The sequence below is a fragment of the Colias croceus genome, chromosome 1, assembly GCF_905220415.1.
Source record: "Colias croceus chromosome 1, ilColCroc2.1".
Taxonomy (NCBI): Eukaryota; Metazoa; Arthropoda; class Insecta; order Lepidoptera; family Pieridae; genus Colias; species Colias croceus.
The window spans coordinates 6,973,662-6,991,336 of NC_059537.1; the positions used below are offsets into that span (position 1 = coordinate 6,973,662).

Sequence of the window (17,675 nt, forward strand, 5' to 3'; positions counted from 1 at the left end):
ATCCCTAGAGAAACGCACTTCGTTAGCACTCAACCACGACTACGAGCCTAAGCTACGAGCATTAGCGGCGGGAACGTCGTGTTGTTCCCACCTGTGCCTACTGTTCCCACTTCGTTGTTCGCACTCTATAGATAGTAGGGTAAACTCACCTAATTGTGTGACTCACTTAATTCGGAGATACAACATTTGGACTCTTACACAGCGTTATAGGAGTAAAATCCAATACATTAAAATTAACCCTATGATAGGGTAATAAAGCTTCTTTTCGTGTGCAAATTTTTGTTATGATCGTGCGAGTGAAATAGTAACAATCACGGGATTTGTCATTGCGCCCGCCATGTTTGACGTTTCACCGGTAGCGTGCGACTATGCTGTCATTATTTAATTAATTTTAAATAGAAAATATGAGTTTAAGTTCATGATATTTTGACAATTAATTGTTAAAAACATATATTTGCTGATACCGACAAGGGTTTTAGTAATTTTTCATTTGTTTTTGCATAATACCTTATTTCCTGGGTTCAAAAAGTTAACGATTCTCAAGATTGCAACTCAAAACAGTGTCACCGAATTAACCAAGCAAACTTTTATTATTTTCATTTCGTGTATTAATAATTGTCTTCAGTACGTATACATTAGTAGTTTAAGTCAGAAAATAATTATTTTTACTCAGGTAAAAAAGTGGGATCGCTTTCAAGCATTTTAAAAAAGTCCGTTATTTTTTTTATCACATAATTATGTGAGTTATTTTATTTTATTTTAGACAGCATGGAGGAAGACAAAAATAAAAATAGAAAATATAATGAAACAACCCTGACATCCGCAATTCAAAGTATTCTGCAGTCAAAAATGAGTCCGTACACACTACACACAAACAATTTATAAAGTCCAATATTGTTTTTTATTGTTCCCCGCTTTTGATAGTTTCTCGTTGATTAATAAATACATAATTATTACTCTCAATATGTTATATTTTTTATTAATTTTATTTTCTTGTTACTTTTGTGTTCAAAAATAATAAATACTCGCATAATTCGGTTATAACAGAATTAGAGAAGTACTATCACCGAATTATAGTGATTGTCACAGAATTAGACAAGTCATCGCGGTTTGATTAAGCTCATTTTACGCTGGATTAATTCATATGTGTTAAGATTACACTTGCTCATATGATAAAAAGAAGACTGGTTAATGTTCCTATTAAAAATAAAAATAAAATTTATAAAGTTTAACCTGTTTTTTTTATCATATTCTGATTTGTCACAGAATTAGATGAGTTGACCCTATTTATTATACTATAAGAACATATGCAATAAGGTTTATTGTTTTTTTTTTTTTGCACGGGCCATAAAACTGCATCAGTACATAATATTATATGACATATTGATTTCAATTTTCACGACTTTTGGAGATTTTTTGCTGCTTGTAATAAGAATATTAGCATAAAAATAATAATTTGACATTTGTAATTTTGAACGCGAGCATAATTCGCAAAATATTTGTGTTGGCTAAATGCTAAGAGCAATTAATGTATTCTATCCATGTGTGAGTACGCATTATTGTAGTGTGCTATCATTATACAATTTTATTATTGTGTGTATGTGTTAGTAAATTAAATGGCGATTCGTGGATAGATACGTATTTCACCGAAATAATTTATTAAAACATAACATTGAATTTTACGGATAAAGTGTAATATAAAAGTTTTGGGTTTTTACAATGCGTTCAATAGTTGAAATAGGAGCTAGTGTCCCAGCTTTTTTGGGAAAACTATGGAAATTGGTAAATGATTCAGAGACCAATCATCTGATTTCATGGAGTCCAGTAAGTATTTTTCCACTATTAAATTATACAATTTCGTTTTTTTACAGTATTCATAAAATATGTGCATTATTTATATACAATATGATAAGGCTTTTACATTAGAAAGTGATTTTAACAACCTATATGCTAGACGCAGCTGACAAAACGTCATTGAGAACTTGATAAATAAATAGTTGGTGTCACGTTTTATACCATGCTCTAGGATTTAAATTTTGTGCAAGCATACCTTTTACGTTTCGTTACTTTCCATACAAAGCAAAAAAGGTGTATTTCTTTATATTTTGTATACGTATTTAGGAATACATTAAATACAATAATATAATTACTCATGAGTAGATAGTTTATCTTGAAAATATGATACTTATTATTGCCTTAAACTGGATACTAAGAATGATATTTAACATATCAATGATACTAAATTTAACTTTAAATATATGGAGGAATATAATATGGTATATTTTTTTAGGGAGGGAAAACATTTGTTATAAAAGGTCAAGCTGATTTTGCCAGAGACCTTTTACCACTTTACTACAAACACAACAATATGGCTAGTTTCATCAGACAATTGAATATGTATGGCTTTCACAAAATCACATCTGTTGAAAATGGTGGCCTGAGATATGAGAAAGATGAAATTGAATTTTCTCATCCTTGTTTTATGCGTGGACATGCTTACTTATTGGAACACATTAAAAGAAAAATTGCAAATCCAAAGTCCATTGTAGCTAGCAGTGAGAGTGGGGAGAAAATACTTTTAAAGCCAGAATTAATGAACAAAGTATTGGCTGATGTCAAACAAATGAAAGGCAAACAGGAAAGTCTTGATGCCAAGTTTAGTGCAATGAAACAAGAGAATGAGGCTTTATGGAGGGAGGTGGCCATTCTCAGGCAGAAGCATATCAAGCAACAACAGATTGTAAACAATGTAAGTAGATTAACTATTATTGCTGTGTCATACTAATATGTATTTTGATTGAAGAGGATGTTATATAAAATCATATGTTTATTTGTTGCAGTTGATACAGTTCTTAATGTCACTTGTACAACCATCCAGAGCACCTACTTCAAATGGCAATAATGTAGGTGTAAAGAGGCCATACCAATTGATGATCAACAATGCAGCACACAACACAAATGATGCCTATCCAGGCAAAGTAAAAAACATTAAACTTGATAAAGAGACTGTATTAGACGATATAAATGAGGATAACTTGGTTTGTTTATTTTTTTAAATAGTATGTAATTATATGTTGGTAATTTAAGAATTTAATCAAATGTTAAATCATTAAATGTAATTTTTTGGTACCCCATCTTTTCAACTTATAAAGGTCATAAATTTTAGGAGGATGGACCAACAATACATGAACTGGCACATGATGACATATTGCACAATGAAGCTTCCCAAGATTCCTTGTACCCAGCTAGCTTTGTGACTGTGGGTTTGTCACCACCAGTCATGACCTTGAACAATGCTGATCCTGCTACATTGAATACACAGTACCATGTCACCATGGAAGATGGTGATGACTTGGAAGCAGGTATGTCATCATATTATAGTCATATTCTAATTGACTTAATGGTTCAAATCCTTTAACAATTCCATATTATTTCTTTTAACTATCTAAAACCCATTAAGCATTAAACACTAGGAAAACATAGGTGAGTAAATCTTAATATTAAAATCAGATTCATTGTTGCATTATGCTATTTTCACAAAGGAATTTTTTCAAGCTGTATTTGTTTTCGTTTATTTTATTCATATATTAATTATTTTTATTACCGTTTCTTTATTGGTATTATAATAAATATAATGTCTTTAGATGGATCAAGAATAAAATACCCAATCAATAATGGCAATGGCCCATTACAAGCTCCTAGTAATCAACCTATTGTTACATCTCCATTACCTACAAACACTTCTACATCTCCAATAGGTCAGGCTTCAATGGAGCAAGGAGTGAATAATCTGGCCACTACATCACCCAGCACATCCAAAACAAAAGCCAAGAGCAATGGCAAGAAAAATATCACAGGAGCCAAAATTCATTTGACAGCAAATAATTTCAATTCAATGAATCCATCTGCTGATTTCAAACTACCAGCTGAAATATTCGCTAGTGATGACTCAGTCAGCGATGCTGGTATTGCGACATCGGAAGAACTTAATGCTCTGCATGAAGTCATAAATGGAAGCGACCCCATTGTATCCACATCAAAGGATGAAATGCTTGGAGGAATTAATATCAAAGTGGAGAAAGTAGCTGAACCTGCCAAAACATCAGGAAAGAAGACGAAAAAATCCAAAGATTATTCTCAAAATATTAACTTGGCTGACATAAAGACTGAACTGCAGGATGAATTTGACTGGAATAATATGACTTTGGCAACGGTACACAATAATGCAAACATAAATAAACTACAGACTATGTGAGTATTTCGTTATCTATCTGTCATTAAAAACCACAATACCTAAAAAAATAGTAAATAAAAGTTGTTTGTTGTGGCATATTTTCCTTATCTGAGACACCTTTGAAAGAGACAGAAGGGATTTGGGCCAAATAAAATACAAATGTTCTATTAATTTATACAATAAGTCACCTTATAATATTGCCTCAGTTTCAATGTATTGTGATTTCGGTATTCAGGTATAGACGAGATAACAACAACCAAAACAGAGAGGAATATACATCCCATTTGGGATCAAATTCAAACAAGTATGTGAAATGACTTCTAATTCGACAATATTGCTCTAGTAGCCTACTATAAATATTTATTGACACTGGACTTGTGAATAGTTAAATAAATATAATGTTCTAAAAATTTATTGAGTTAAAATATATCAATAAGTATCTATAATAGACTGCTCTTGAATAAGCTTGATATAAATGTATCATTAATACCCAATCAAATAAGAGTCTTATTAACCTTTTATAAAAATTCCCAAATATTGTGTTATTTTTATATAAAAAAAAAAATAACATATTTATATATTTATAACTTGATACATTGAATATTAGGTGAAAGGGAATACTTGGCATAAAGCAATTTATTTTTCAGGAATGATATTGATGACCATCTGGACTCAATGCAAACTGATCTGGAGTCATTACGAGAGCTGCTCAGAAGTGACACATACTCTTTAGACACCAACACGCTATTAGGGGTAAGTGCAATAAACATACTATAATTTTACATTCCAACATTTTTTATTCGCATGTTTCGGAAAATATAGTTTATATTTTAACTGTACATTTAATAACTCAGTAATTCTATTAATTATACACATAAAGTGTGTATATAAAACCAATAATCAATCCATGTATATGAATTACACAACATTTATTATTTTACGATGTTATGCTATTCCGTTTGCCGCGTTTATTTGAAGTATTGAATGTTGCGATAACACGCAGACACATCACGCACACAAACGTGCCGCGATGTAAACAGTGAAGTTACGCGCGCTAATGTTGGTAGCACTGTGGCAGGTCACGTTGCAGCTAACGTGTAGGGGCCGCGTGCGAAGCCTTGTGCGACCGCCGACTGGCTCCCCCAACCACCCGGCAACGTTATAACGGGTCGACTATATAATTACCTACATTCGTATATCGATACACTCTATAGATAGTGAATGCATATCGAACGTGTATTGAGCAAAACATCGCCTCTATTAAACTCGTTTCAATAATTTGATTCGCGGTGTAGGTAAACAAAATAATTATAGGTAGCGATTTTATAGGTACATATGTCGTGGTCATATCGTAGATTTGATCATTTCATGATATGAGTGGCCATTTCACGAAATGGTCGCATATCGTGAAATGGCCAATTTAGTTTGGCCACATCATGATGTGGTTTGGGCAGATCAATGATAAGAAATCGTTTCACGATATGGCCAATTAACGCACGGTTTTTTCATGAAATGACCAAAATTATTTGATCATATCGTAAAATAGTTACATTAATCGTTGGTAGAGGCGCTGCAAGCTCTGTGTTTATGTGATAAGATGGCGGCCGCTGGCGAAAATTAAATTATTCGCAGTTAAAAACTTCATAATTCGTTTAATAACAATATTATGAAGAAAGTCATAGCAAAGAATTTACGACGAAGAGGTACGAGTACTATGGAAAATGTGGATATCTTATATGTATTTAAGAAAAAATGCGACTTAAATAAAATAATTTAAGAAACTACTACTATATTATTATAATTGTTTGTTTTTTAAAAAGCGATCCGCTTCTGGCACTCGCCGGCCGCTGCCGCGGCACGCTCGCTTTGCTCGCTCGGCTCGTGCGTTGTTTATCAAAGTGTAACCTAACCTAACCTAATTGTTTTCTATTGCAAAAACGATTCGTTTCTGGCATTCGCCGGCCGCTGCCGCGGCACTAATTTAAATGACATTAAACAAGTTTTTAGAATATAGTTATTCTGAATTTTTTTAATATTTTATGGACTCTTTATATTTTATACGATCTGGCCAAATGTGGATGACCAAATCGTGAAACGTTGACGATTTAACGATCTGATCAAACTATGTTGGCCATTTCACGATATGCGACCATTTCGTGAAATGGCCACTCATATCATGAAATGATCAAATCTACGATATGACCACGACACATACATAGTTACTTGAAATTGTTTTCTAAAAGATATGTATTGTCCATAGAATGCTGATACAAGCGTACAGACGACGATGTGTCTCAACTCAAGTTTACTTCATCACATTCAAAATGAACATGTAATAAATAAATTTAAACTGACATTTTATTATGTAATTCTAGACATTTATGTCTTTTTTTTTGGGTTCCGCACGAATAGGGCAGACATGGCGACTAAATGTAAAAACAGTTTTTTTTTGAGACAAATCATATTTTCAACATGATTGTTTTTATTTCAATGAAAGTAAATATGATTAAGTTGCGAAAAATAGGACACTTCGCATTCAATACATTCTTTTCTACATTTTAACTAGTAATGGTAAATAGCACCGGAATTTCATATTTAAATGAAAATGTAAACTTATAGGTACTTAGTATAAGTAACTTATCAATATTTAAAATTTATTTGAATTAGTAATTTAACAATAATGAAACTAACATGTACTGTATTTTACAATAAAATTAAGTATATATTCAAATTAGTGTGTTTAAGAGGGACTAGTTTATTCATTCAATTTATTAACGCGAAAGCGGAACCCTTTTTGAGGAATTTTTTGCCCTATATTAAAATAGATTTACTTCTGTAACATTTGAAGACAATGTCATATTATGTTATTCCAGCTATTCGGATCTGACGATCCCTTCTACGGTTTAACCTACAACGCCGCCGACGAACGAGCGAAAACATGCAATAATGGTGAGTTACTGGGCGGTAAGCCTTAACTAAATAATTCATTGTCACGTTAGACACAAGCTGCGACGTGTGTACGGTAAAATCTACTTATCTGACATCTGTTGAATTGTATTGTGTAGTCCATAGTTATTGTTACCGCTAATTAAATTCATTAATCTAAATCTAGATCTTGCATACATTCTGTAGCAGGTTACCTGAATATCTCCAGATCGTCGAATGTATCTGTCCGCAGCGGGCACCTACTGACTCATAAGTATTGTACAGTTTCAATATCAGTTGATTATCTTGTATGTTAAATTGTAGATACAACCAAACAGTATCCGATGATTGATTTTGATTGGCTGATCGGTAGCAGCGATACATCGTCGGCAAAGTAGCCTGTCCCTCAACCTCAACTCACAAGATTAACAAAACCTCACCGCCGCTCATCCCAAAATGTTGGATATATTTTATTTGGTAAAGGGTGGAAACCTTTGGGGTTACGGTTAGGTCCGGTGGCAACTAATCATGCTGATATACCATAGTATGTCGTTTAATGTATATTATATTAAACTATGTTATTTAAGCTAGGCCCGTAAATCTTAAGTATTAAGTTTGATACGATAAGCGAATAGACTAGGTTGACTAAGCTAAAATGGGTTTATATAATTTTTAATTGTTAATTAAAGCAAAGAAGATGAAAGGTGAGATTTCGAATGTAACCTGTGACGAGAATCGCGTCCAGAGCCCGTTCGCTGAGGACGACGGTAGTACTCTTATTACATATTAGCATTTTTATTTGAAACATTAGGTTTGTGGTTAATTTGCACGTAAAATTGTAGTGTAACTCAGCTTTAAGTTAATAAACCGCATGTAAATAGCTGCTGAAGTGAACACCTTCAGTTAGCTCTCGCATGTGTAGAGTGATTTTGTATCGCGGAAGTTATGGGAAGGTTTTCTTTTAACCATATTAAGCACAATATGCCTATTATATAATATACGACGATAGATCTATATAAATAGAGCGGAGTTATTATATTTTTCCTTAAACCGCACATGATATTTATGAAATCCAAGACAAGATTATGGTGTAAACGAGTGTAGTTTGTTTTATTTCAGTTAAAGGTTAAATTCGTTCTTGCCAACTTATTTTGCTTATAACGAATGTATCAAAGCTTAGCGTATTTAGTTTATAAATAAAACTAGTTGCTATTATAAATTACATTATGTATGTATTTTATTCTACCATAATTATATGTTTTTGATTAATGTATTACAATTTTTTTATTTATCATTACCAAAAATATGTTTAGGTGCTTATAATCATATTTGGGTACAATTTTACATTTTATTAATATAGTCTTTTATAGTTTTATTGATAAGGTTAGTCTCTTTACAGAAACCTTTTTGCTTGTAAGTTTTATTTTGTATTTAATCTTAGTTTATTTGTTTTAGCCCTAAGGCATATATTATAGAATTATTTCTGAACATTATAAAGAATTTGCGAATAGCTTTTGACGCATTAATTTCGCAGCAGTAGCGCTCGATTGATTTTTGCTTGAATATTCCTATGCTCTTCATTACATACAGTAGTTTGCAGTTATTAACTATTAAGGCTATGTCATAATCGGACTAATAGTCAACGAAACGCACAAGGCTCTCTGGTTATGACCGTGTTTTCAAGTGTTACGTAATGACGAATGACATAATGCGGTAGAATAACGGGTGACCGGAGACGCCTCTTAAATAACACACACTAATATATTTCTTGGGCAAATTTCAGCTGAAGGGAATCAGTTAATCTCGTATACAGGGAATATTCCAGACTTTGAGGATTTAACTATGCCCGAATTGGAGGGTGAGAATTCCCAGGAGGGTTGTTTGTCGCCGAGCCCGAGTAGCTCCACGCTTAACACCCCGCAAGTCGAACTTCGCTCGCCTTCATACTTGAGGCCGTGAATTTGCCGCTGGAAGAACTGCTCGTCATTAACGCAAACTCATTAAACATAGCTTATTTTTATCGAAAAGGGTTTTTTAACTTCACTAATTTATATGTTCGTAAATGTGAAGTGAAGTGCACGGTGGTAAAGACGTTTGGTGATCGTGAATTATTTTTGATATGTGAAGTAGCATGTTTACATCGTGGACTTCACTTTTGCTATTTATAACGATGCCCCTTATTAATAACGAGTCGAAATTCAAATTAATAATGAATAACTGAATGAAGATTTGATTTATTTAAGTCGGTCAAGCAAACGCTCAATGCATTTCTTACATATTCACCATCATTTTGCTTTTAAAACAGTTTGTTCTCTATTTCACGATGACGTGGGAAAATGATTTTTACTTGTACGAGAGTTTATAGACTGGGCACGTCATGTACAATTAAGAAATACGAATATTCATACAAAATATAATTATAATTAAATATAAAGAATTTCTTTGAAATTGTGTAGCATACATGATGTAACTTTATGTACCAAATATTCTGTAGCAACTGTTTGGAATTTTGTTATAATATTGCGTCTCATATACAATAATATATTTATGATTAGAGATAGGTATGTAAAATATTTGTAGATATAAGGTAATTAAGGCATAAATAATAAATACAGATTATACTTCACAACATAATACTTCTTGTATCTATGTCTATCCTACACAAGAAAGGATAATATGATAATAGTTGCAGCTTGGTGCCTTATGAAAGTAACGTTCGATATTTTTATACATTACCAAACAATGCCTCTATACCTATATGATATATAAAACAAACAATTATTAAAATTAATGAAATTAAACTAAAAAAAACAATTTGTTTAAATTTCTTTTTAAAATGTATACGTACTTGTTTTTCGGGAAATTGTTAAAACAATTTGTACTAAGTAACTCATAGCTACCTATTTTGTGGTAACTGTTTGATTTTTTTCTTGACTTACAATATTAAAAATTCTAATATATAAATATGTAGTCAGTTATTTTTTCGAATAAAAATATTTACCACTAGGTATAAATACACAGCATCTTTTCCATAAAATAACGAATAATAATATAATATCGTGCCATTTGACAAATATTTTTACGTTCTTTGTGGTAACGTAATACCTATATAAAGTTTTGGTCGTTCTTACTTTTTATCTTTTGCTTTTATAAATACGGTGAAATCCCAATAAAATACATCACAAATACGTTTTTCACATGGACGTATAATACGCATTTGTAATTTAAATAATATAAATTTCTCATATTATGATCTTTGATCAAACGAGCAGTATGACTGCTTCATTGTTTTTAGTGTGTCGTTTATGCTCGTTAAGTTTGTGTAAATGTTAGATTTCAACGTGAATTTCTTAATTAACTAATATCGTTACTATTACGTTAAGAGTTTATTACGTGTTATAATGTGTATATTAAATACCAATAAATTTGCATTCGCAAAAATATACGCTATTTAGAAGATTAAATTGTAAATTGATGTTGCTAAATCCCAATATGACTATAATATTTTGTGTATTGTACATAAGACAATTATTACACATCTTTGTATATATATTTACAAATGTTTAACATGATTTCGATTCCGACATTTTGTGTATGAAAGTAATTTATGATGAAACAAAAAACTCGTTAAGTTGTTACCTTTTAAGAATCATTTTGTCACATGAAATATATTTATAACCCTGAGAAGATAAGTTTATTTTATTTTCATACACAAATAATTGATTTATACTAAGAATATATTTGCTGGTTGCAGCCTAGCAATAAAGGGACTGGTTCCTTTTAAAATATGTGAATAGCCACATGACGAGTTTACCATTAGCTTTGGTATCAATTATGCTATTATATAATTTTAGTTATACGTATATATGTATATAATTATATTATATAAGACTGCTTTTGTTGTCGAGCCCGACCCCGAATATTTCGTTTTGATACTGGGATGATTTTTTTTACCGATTCGGCAAACTCAAATCAAACTTTGGTCGCGCCACTGTCATTTGTTTTAGAATATCATATGCGAATGCTATATTCCCCTTCCGTTGTTAAAATGCTGTCTGAAATGTGTACGTAGATAGATAATTAATGTAAATTTGGTTAAAGGTTTTAAAAAAAATTACATAGGAAGGAAAAATTGCATTTTTTACCATGGAACGGGATTATAGCTGTAAAATTAGGATTACTTCATTGTATAATAACATTAAAATAAAATACGAACAAATGTTAATAGGATAGAATATATTATTAAATATGTATAGGCATAAATTAAATGTATAAGTTATTTTTAAATATAATGTATTAAAGGATTGAAAAAATAACATCTTTTATTTATCTTATTAATCAAAATATTATCCGAACTACCTACTGTTCGGCGGTACCTGCATTTTTGCAATTGAAATTGGAAACTATCTCTAGTATGTTTAGTAATTATACAACAACAGAATGAATTTCATGTGAAAGTAAAAATTATTTTTTGTTAAGTCAAAATTAAAACGAAAATATAAAACAATGTATATTTTAATACATATGAGGTACAATTATCACAGGTACATAAACATTTTAATAAATATATTTAAACAATGAATAGGTATGTAAAAAACACGCTTTATGATAAACTCGTGAAATTATTGTATGATCATCTATCAATCACCCATCAATGATAAATAAGTGTACAAGGTTTCAATTTTTCAAGTCCGTTTGAAGCTGTACGAAATTGACTTTCAAGGAGTCGACAAAGAAACAAGGCGTGGTAAAAAAGAAAACAAAAAATTAGTAGCTATGCTTTAAATTTGTTTAACATTGTGTGTGTACTTAGGTACCTAATTAGCTTCTGATAATGATAATCTTGCATTCCCGAATAATACAAAAAATATGTAGTAATTTTTAATACTTATAATTAATTTTATAATTTTTTAGTGTTAATACTTATTAGATTGTAAAAGAAAATTATTTTTTTAAATATATATCATAAATCTACATTTATTGCACTTTGTACTTTTTTCACATGACATTTAACATTAGTGCTAATAATAATTATTGTTGCAACTAATGATTACTTAATTAGAATTACAATTTAAGAAAAAAATTAATGCAAACGCAATTTTCTCATAAGAGCTGGTAGAAAGGTGGAAGCTGGAGACCTGCTCTTTACTCCATCAGAGATATAAGGTCCTGGCTTCGATATGAGTACAGTGTGCAAGGTCGGCAACACTCCGATGGTGCAAGCAAGTTCCGCTGACATATTGCGACATCCTTGAACATCGAGAAACTTAAGTTTCTGACAGTGGTTTTTCACCCCCTCCAGCGTCTTATCCGTAAGTTGATTACATCCCTATAATAAGAAATATTTTTGATTAATATGGACTAAGTTTCTACTTGTAAATTTGACGTAAACAGAATATTCATGCAATCAATAAAATAATATGCAATCACAACTGATAACTGGGTGGAAAGTTATAAAAATAATCGTTATCAGTTGTAAAATGTGATAACGTAAACATAATATTAAAATTTTAATAACATTAAAAATAATTTGAACACATAAATGGTAACATTAAATAAAAATATCTGTATGTACATACCCTTAATTCCAACTGCTGTAATCTGTACAGACCTTTGACAATTTCAATTACAGCTTCATCTTTTAAATTATAGCAATCTATTAAATTAATGTATTCAATACTAGGACAATTCTTGACTAGATGTTTGATACCTTCATGAGTAATTTGTTGACAACGGCTAAGGTTTATATTTACAAGTTCCTTAAATGCAAAGGCATATGTTAAACTGACATCTGTTATTCGGTTACAACCACTGATGTCTAACTCTTTGAGGCTCTTAATTCGAGCCAAAGAGTAACCACTAAAGGAGTCCATAGACAGCTTTTCGCACATGCGCATAACTTCATGTTTTCTTTTCGCATCACGCACAATCTCTTCTTCCGCCCTGGATCCTAAATGTATTCTGTTATGAGAGACAGATTCATTATAGTTGGACATTACAGGTTCATCCTGAGTCTCATCATCAATTTTCCCCATGCCTGTTAGTCCAGCGTCTGATACTTTGTCGCAATGACTTAACTTCAGTGTATGCAATAGAATTTGATTTTTAAATATAGCTTGTATTGATTTGTCTGTAACACCATTGAAACAATAACTGATATCTAAGTACTTTAGATTGGGAAGATTTTCTGAAATCATAATGAGTCCATCCTGGTCTAGGTTAAGAGAATTTACATCTAATTCTTCTAATACATAATTTAGTTCAAAACAGATGCCATTTTTAATACCATCTTTACTTATAAGTTCACATTGTGAGATATTTATCTTTTTAAGGTTTTTCAGCTTTTGCAATTCTGCTATTCCTGTGTCAGTAACAGCTCGGCACCTCTGTATGTTTAAACTTTCCAGGTTTGTAAGATTACTACAAATATATACCAACGATTGGTCAGTCACTCGAGAACATAATCCAATATCGAGATCTTTTAAATATATTTGGTGTGCTGTCAATGATAATATGCCTGTATTTGTTAGCTGGTCGCAGGAGTACACTTGAAGGTATTCTAATCTTAAGTGTTCAGTTTCTGATAGCAATTTCAATGCAGCACCATCTATTAAAGTTTTCGAAAATAGTAATCTTTTTATATTTTTCACTCTGGTAACTAAATATTGCAATACAAAATAGAAAGTCAAGACACTTTCTGAAGGATTTTCGAAAATATTACTTCCAGGTGGATAGAACCTCTTCACTAGGCCCAAATGAAATTGTAAAGAGCATGCAGATAAATTTAGTTCTTCTAAATATGGTGCTGTTTTGACAAATCTGCTAAACAATGCATCTGTTAAATACTGATTTCCAGACAAACTTAGACATTTTAAGTTTTTTAAGCTGTCAGTCACTAAACCATCAGTTTTACCTTCCAAAAGGCAACCAGACATGAATAAATCTTTGCAGTTTTCTATATTTAATGTTTCTAAATTTGTACATTTCTGTAAAATATTAACAAAAACTAATTCTCTTACATCACAGTTTTGTAGTGTCAAACATCTTATATTTTCACCATTTTTATCCCAAAAGGAGTTGAGTTTATTTGATATTTCCACTTCTTTAAAAAGAAAGTTGCTATAGACTATTTCAGAATTTTCAAATATTTCTAATGGTGAAGTTTCACAATTTAAATCCACTTTATACAGGATAACTACTTTTTTCTTCAAAAAACAGTAATCATTTGCTGCTAAGTACCATGCGTTACATGTTTCACTAGCAGACTTTCTGTCGGATTTTGGTAAGTATTTAAATATATACACAAGAACCTGTAAAAAGTGATGAATATTAGTACCAATAAGTATATAACATAGTTCAAGCTCAATAACACAAGAAAGGTTCTACCTCTCCGATCACTTAGGTATTATTATATCTACAAATAAAGACATAAATATAGAAATGTTAACGTAAGTAATAAGTATATGTCTAGTAACAAAAAATCTGAAGTTAATAAATACTACTTAATTATTTTCCTTGTTATCATGCATATTTGAAAGCATTGTCATTGACAAAATTACTTTTGTAGGTGCAAATCGTTATCACGTGAAAAAATTGTAGGCAATAAAGGCAATATTAACGCAAACAAAGAAACTAGTTTTAATTGCGGAAGAAAAGTTACGTACCTCATAAGGCAAATCCATTTTTATATCACAGTAATTTAAATACAGTACGTATTATCATTACACTTTCATGCTGTTTTCCGGCATTTGAAATTTTTAAATATACCATAAGATATTTGATATTCAATAACAGTATAGATCTCAGATAGATCCAATTGAAATGATCCAATTGAAGGAAAATACACGGAAAATCATACCTATCAAGTGTCAATTGACTTTGACATTGAAAGTCAGAACGCTCGACAGTCGACAGAGCTGTTAACAGTACGTTTCGTTTTTAGTTTTCATAAATTCAAATAGAAGCGCGTTGGTCTTGTGTTGGCATCACAGGTTGGCATTCAATGTAATAAATTATCCAAAACTACTGGTCCGATTCTGATGCAGTTTTCAGTTATAGGTTTGAGTTTGATTTGTGCATGTTCTTACAAAATTGTTACAGCGGCTCACTAGAGGGCGTAAGTAGCACAAACATTGCTGTGCAAATCCATCACCGTTGTAACTTTTTGTTCAATATGAATTTTAGTAAGTAAGTTCTTTGTAAGTTCTTGGTATCTGCTGGTCATGATGGGGCAATATTTTGTGAAACAATTATTTACCTAAGTCAGACAAAATGAAAAGAAAAATGTAGAAAAAGTTAATATAAATAATGTTATCTATGTACATATTATATTGTATACTAGCTTTCCACCCGCAGCTTCGCCCGCTCAGTCAAAGATAAAACCCGCATAGGTCCCGCTCCCGTCGGATTTCCGGGATAAAACCTATCCTATTTCCCGGCGTAAAAAGTAGCCTATGTCCTTTCTCGGGTATCAAAATATCTCTATACAAAATTTCATGCAAATTGGTTCAGTAGTTAATAGCTAGATTGAGTAACAGACAGACAGACAGAGTTACTTTCGCATTTATAATAGATATTAGTATGGATGTATAATGTATATTAATTATAATAACTTACCCAACATCGGTCGGCTGCTCTCAAAATTAAATACTTATGTTTCACATTTTAAGATTTTACCATTTTAATACGTAACGCGTTGACCGCCTCCTTGTGTGGTGGTTGACGCGTGAGCGTAACACCGAGAGGTCCTGGTTCGATTCCCGGTGGAGACGAAGAAAAAAATTTTGTCTCAGACTGGTAGGACACAGAAGGTTGATCCCTTAAGAAAATCGATCAGTGAAACAGAGATGTACCTATATAAGCATCTGACCCTTACCCCACTAGGGAACATGGGACTTCACTTTTACTACGTAACGCAATTATAAATTTACTCCAAATAGATTTTCAATCACATGCAATTACCTACCTAGGTACACAAAATATAACTCTTCAGATTTCAATACTTATCTATAAGTAGGTAAATAGTACTACAGATGTCGTACTCGACTAGGTACTCCTAGATACCAATATTGAGTATCTGGTCGACTTCCTTTTCTATAAATCAAGATATCATTTACTATCTACTTACTATAAAAATTATGTGCGTAATGCAAACGGAAGTAAGTACCTGTGTATTTTGATGAAATATATTATTTAAAGAAACTTGACTGAGTGTCACCACGTATTTATATAATATCTTCTCTTAAAAACGACTAAAAAGATTTCGATGGTTTTTAATCTGTCTTTAACCGTTAAGTATTACTTAGAAAAACAAAAATCAGGGAGCTAACGGGCTGAGTAGCTAGCTTTCTATTTAAAGATGAAAAGCTGGCTGGGTTTAGGAGATTTGTTTGTTTTCCCGGTTGGTTTAGGTTAAGGATTGCATTTTTAAAAATTACTTCAATTATCCAAACTAAGAAATAAAGAAGAAAATAAGAAAAACCAAAGAAGAAAGATGAAAATAAGAAATACCAATTGTTGTGGATGCTAATTGATATGGTTGTGTCTCTGTCTGTAAAAATAATTAAACGAATTTATGGAGAATTAAAATTATGCCCTCTATACGAGCCTTAATTTTTTCAGTTCAAATCCAAGTCAATAAAAATTTAGAAATACAAGACTATATTTATTCATTAGAATTTAAAATTATTTTAATATAATACATAATACCTATGTTTTGTAGGTAGGTGAATAAAAATAATTAATCCTTATTATTTAGACCCGTTTGATTAAGTTGAATTAGATTTGAAAAGTTAGCGTACTTAGGGCGGGGTATAAATTTAAATGAAAATGCAATGAAAATCTGAAATCTTTATTAACATAAATGTTTATGTGATAACAGTAGGAATAATTTACAAAATACAGTGATAGACAAAGTAGGCTGTTGTCTGTATCTTGGATGAAATGCAGGTTACTTTAATAATTATAAATATCTCTTACCTATTCAATATTTCTGTTAGTATAAATTATAATCCCATATCACATAGTGCTACCTATGGAATGTTTAGCAATGGGTGCAAGAAGCTGATAGGGAACTCTGTCTTATGTGAGTTTGCGCGGCAGGTTACAATATTGTTATTGCCACTTGTTGGGCGCCAGTAAGCTCCGTGAGCGCGGGGTGAACTGTATGTTCGGGTTTTATCCCTCACGTGACAAAATATGCGTACTTCTTCCGATAACTTTTCGGTTTAGAAACTTTGCCGTTCTAGTGGGTGCAAGTGGATCTAGTAAAGAATAGTCTGTGTGGTTAGATGTGATGGGAACTGCACTTGTGTTGATATAAGGAAGTGACCTGAACGAAGGTAGACAACTAACCAGATCATGTCTAGAAGGAAGCAGGCTAAACCTCGATCTCTTAAACGTAAGTTCCTCATGGAGTTTTACATTTTTTTCTCCGATATAAAAATGACGATTTAAAGTAAATTTTATTTTTAAGTCGCCTAATAAAGCAAACTTGTAAATTATAAAACGGTATAAT

General features: G+C 31.6%; 2 protein-coding genes across 11 annotated transcripts; one reads left to right on the top strand and one right to left on the bottom strand.

The window, feature by feature from the left end:
* The first annotated feature begins 1,584 nt into the window (after positions 1-1,584).
* On the top strand, positions 1,585-11,454 carry LOC123698411 (heat shock factor protein). Of its 10 annotated transcripts, none has more exons than XM_045645058.1 (11): positions 1,585-1,824; positions 2,291-2,749; positions 2,841-3,038; positions 3,167-3,362; positions 3,645-4,251; positions 4,470-4,538; positions 4,882-4,987; positions 6,495-6,566; positions 7,108-7,183; positions 7,849-7,926; positions 8,943-11,454. In XM_045645058.1, the coding sequence occupies exons 1-11, from the start codon at positions 1,720-1,722 to the stop codon at positions 9,116-9,118; spliced, it is 2,142 nt and encodes a 713-aa protein (XP_045501014.1). In that variant the 5' UTR covers positions 1,585-1,719; the 3' UTR covers positions 9,119-11,454. The 10 variants fall into 10 exon arrangements, with proteins under 10 accessions (XP_045501014.1, XP_045501330.1, XP_045501247.1 ...); XM_045645374.1 differs by having other exon boundaries at positions 3,759-4,251; XM_045645291.1 differs by lacking the exon at positions 7,849-7,926.
* Positions 11,455-11,644: 190 nt separating this feature from the next.
* LOC123698936 (F-box/LRR-repeat protein 2) lies at positions 11,645-14,999 on the bottom strand. The gene is made up of 3 exons (XM_045645803.1): positions 14,824-14,999; positions 12,739-14,469; positions 11,645-12,488 (listed from the first exon to the last, which is right to left on the bottom strand). Exons 1-3 carry the CDS (start codon positions 14,839-14,841, stop codon positions 12,243-12,245), a joined length of 1,995 nt encoding a protein of 664 aa, XP_045501759.1. The 5' UTR covers positions 14,842-14,999; the 3' UTR covers positions 11,645-12,242.
* Positions 15,000-17,675: the final 2,676 nt, after the last annotated feature.